At 43.8% G+C, this 2,335-nt stretch overlaps 1 protein-coding gene across 1 annotated transcript in view; it reads left to right on the forward strand.

The window, feature by feature from the left end:
* The window catches only part of LOC145876406 (tripartite motif-containing protein 16-like), a 10,566-nt gene extending 8,458 nt beyond the window's left edge, over positions 1 to 2,108 (forward strand). The window contains exons 5-6 of the mRNA XM_082972185.1: positions 72 to 131; positions 368 to 2,108. Coding sequence (XP_082828311.1) covers positions 72 to 131; positions 368 to 876 — 569 coding nt within the window. The 3' untranslated portion in view covers positions 877 to 2,108. The remainder of the gene's footprint in view (positions 1 to 71; positions 132 to 367) is intronic.
* The last annotated feature ends 227 nt before the right edge of the window (positions 2,109 to 2,335 follow it).

The raw sequence follows: 2,335 nt of genomic DNA on the forward strand, positions 1-2,335 counted from the left end.
GTCATATACATGTGGAATATGGTATGATGATAACATTCCCTCTCTCTGTCAATGTGTTTGTGTGTCTGTAGTGAATATAGTGGATGTTTTACTGCCTCCAGAGCCCAAGACCAGAGAACTGTTGTTACAATGTGAGTCTCTTTATTGTGAAGTAACTAACAGTCTCTTTTTACTGACACTCCTAACAATCCCTCTAGAAATATATAGCAATAGTAGATCTAATCAAAGACTGGGTATCTATCTGACTCCTCATATTTCTCTGATTTGATCTCTGCTGTGCTCCAATCAAAGACAGGGTAGATACAGTATCTGACTTAACTTATTGTTCTGACTCCCCTCATTGGTCTCTGCTCTGCTCTTCTCCCAGATTCCTGTCAGCTCAGACTGGACCCAAACACAGCACGCACACACCTCTCTCTGTCTAAAGGGAACAGAAAGGTGACCTGTACAGACCAAGTCCAACCATATCCTGACCATCCAGACAGGTTCACCAACTGGTACCAGGTTCTGTGTAGAGAGGGTCTGTCTGGACGCTGTTACTGGGAGGTGGAGTGGACTGGTGATGTTTATACAGCAGTCTCCTATAAAGACATCAGCAGAACAGAGAGAGGTGGTGGATTTGGAGACAATAACAAGTCATGGAGTTTACATTGCTCTAGAGGTGGTTATTGGTTCAGACACAATAATGTTGAGACTAAAGTATCAGGCCCTCAGTCCTCCAGAGTAGGAGTGTACCTGGATCACAAGGCAGGTACTCTGTCCTTCTACAGTGTCTCTGACAACATGACCCTCCTCCACAGAGTCCAGACCACATTCACTCAGCCCCTCTATCCTGGGTTTATGCTCACTGGTACTGCTGAGCTGGTTAAACTGTAGTAGGTTCCACATAGATACTAGTCATGCTGGTGTAGTCTATAGCTGAGCTGGTTAAACTGTAGTAGGGTCCACATAGATACTAGTCATGCTGGTGTAGTCTATAGCTGATCTGGTTAAACTGTAGTAGGGTCCACATAGATACTAGTCATGCTGGTGTAGTCTATAGCTGAGTTGGTTAAACTGTAGTAGGGTCCACATAGATACTAGTCATGCTGGTGTAGTCTATAGCTGAGCTGGTTAAACTGTAGTAGGGTCCACATAGATACTAGTCATGCTGGTGTAGTCTATAGCTGAGCTGGTTAAACTGTAGTAGGGTCCACATAGATACTAGTCATGCTGGTGTAGACTATAGCTGAGCTGGTTAAACTGTAGTAGGGTCCACATAGATACTAGTCATGCTGGTGTAGTCTATAGCTGAGCTGGTTAAACTGTAGTAGGGTCCACATAGATACTAGTCATGCTGGTGTAGTCTATAGCTGAGCTGGTTAAACTGTAGTAGGGTCCACATAGATACTAGTCATGCTGGTGTAGTCTATAGCTGAGCTGGTTAAACTGTAGTAGGGTCCACATAGATACTAGTCATGCTGGTGTAGTCTATAGCTGAGCTGGTTAAACTGTAGTAGGGTCCACATATATACTAGTCATGCTGGTGTAGTCTATAGCTGATCTGGTTAAACTGTAGTAGGGTCCACATAGATACTAGTCATGCTGGTGTAGTCTATAGCTGATCTGGTTAAACTGTAGTAGGGTCCACATAGATACTAGTCATGCTGGTGTAGTCTATAGCTGAGCTGGTTAAACTGTAGTAGTGTCCACATAGATACTAGTCATGCTGGTGTAGTCTATAGCTGAGCTGGTTAAACTGTAGCAGGGTCCACATAGATACTAGTCATGCTGGTGTAGTCTATAGCTGATCTGGTTAAACTGTAGTAGGGTCCACATAGATACTAGTCATGCTGGTGTAGTCTATAGCTGAGCTGGTTAAACTGTAGTAGTGTCCACATAGATACTAGTCATGCTGGTGTAGTCTATAGCTGAGCTGGTAAACTGTAGCAGGGTCCACATAGATACTAGTCATGCTGGTGTAGACTATAGCTGAGCTGGTTAAACTGTAGTAGGGTCCACATAGATACTAGTCATGCTGGTGTAGTCTATAGCTGAGCTGGTTAAACTGTAGTAGGGTCCACATAGATACTAGTCATGCTGGTGTAGTCTATAGCTGAGCTGGTTAAACTGTAGTAGGGTCCACATAGATACTAGTCATGCTGGTGTAGTCTATAGCTGAGCTGGTTAAACTGTAGTAGGGTCCACATAGATACTAGTCATGCTGGTGTAGTCTATAGCTGAGCTGGTTAAACTGTAGTAGGGTCCACATAGATACTAGTCATGCTGGTGTAGTCTATAGCTGAGCTGGTTAAACTGTAGTAGGGTCCACATAGATACTAGTCATGCTGGTGTA

This window comes from Salmo salar, unplaced genomic scaffold, assembly GCF_965601325.2.
Source record: "Salmo salar unplaced genomic scaffold, fSalSal1 ptg000587l, whole genome shotgun sequence".
In the NCBI taxonomy this organism is placed as follows: Eukaryota; Metazoa; Chordata; class Actinopteri; order Salmoniformes; family Salmonidae; genus Salmo; species Salmo salar.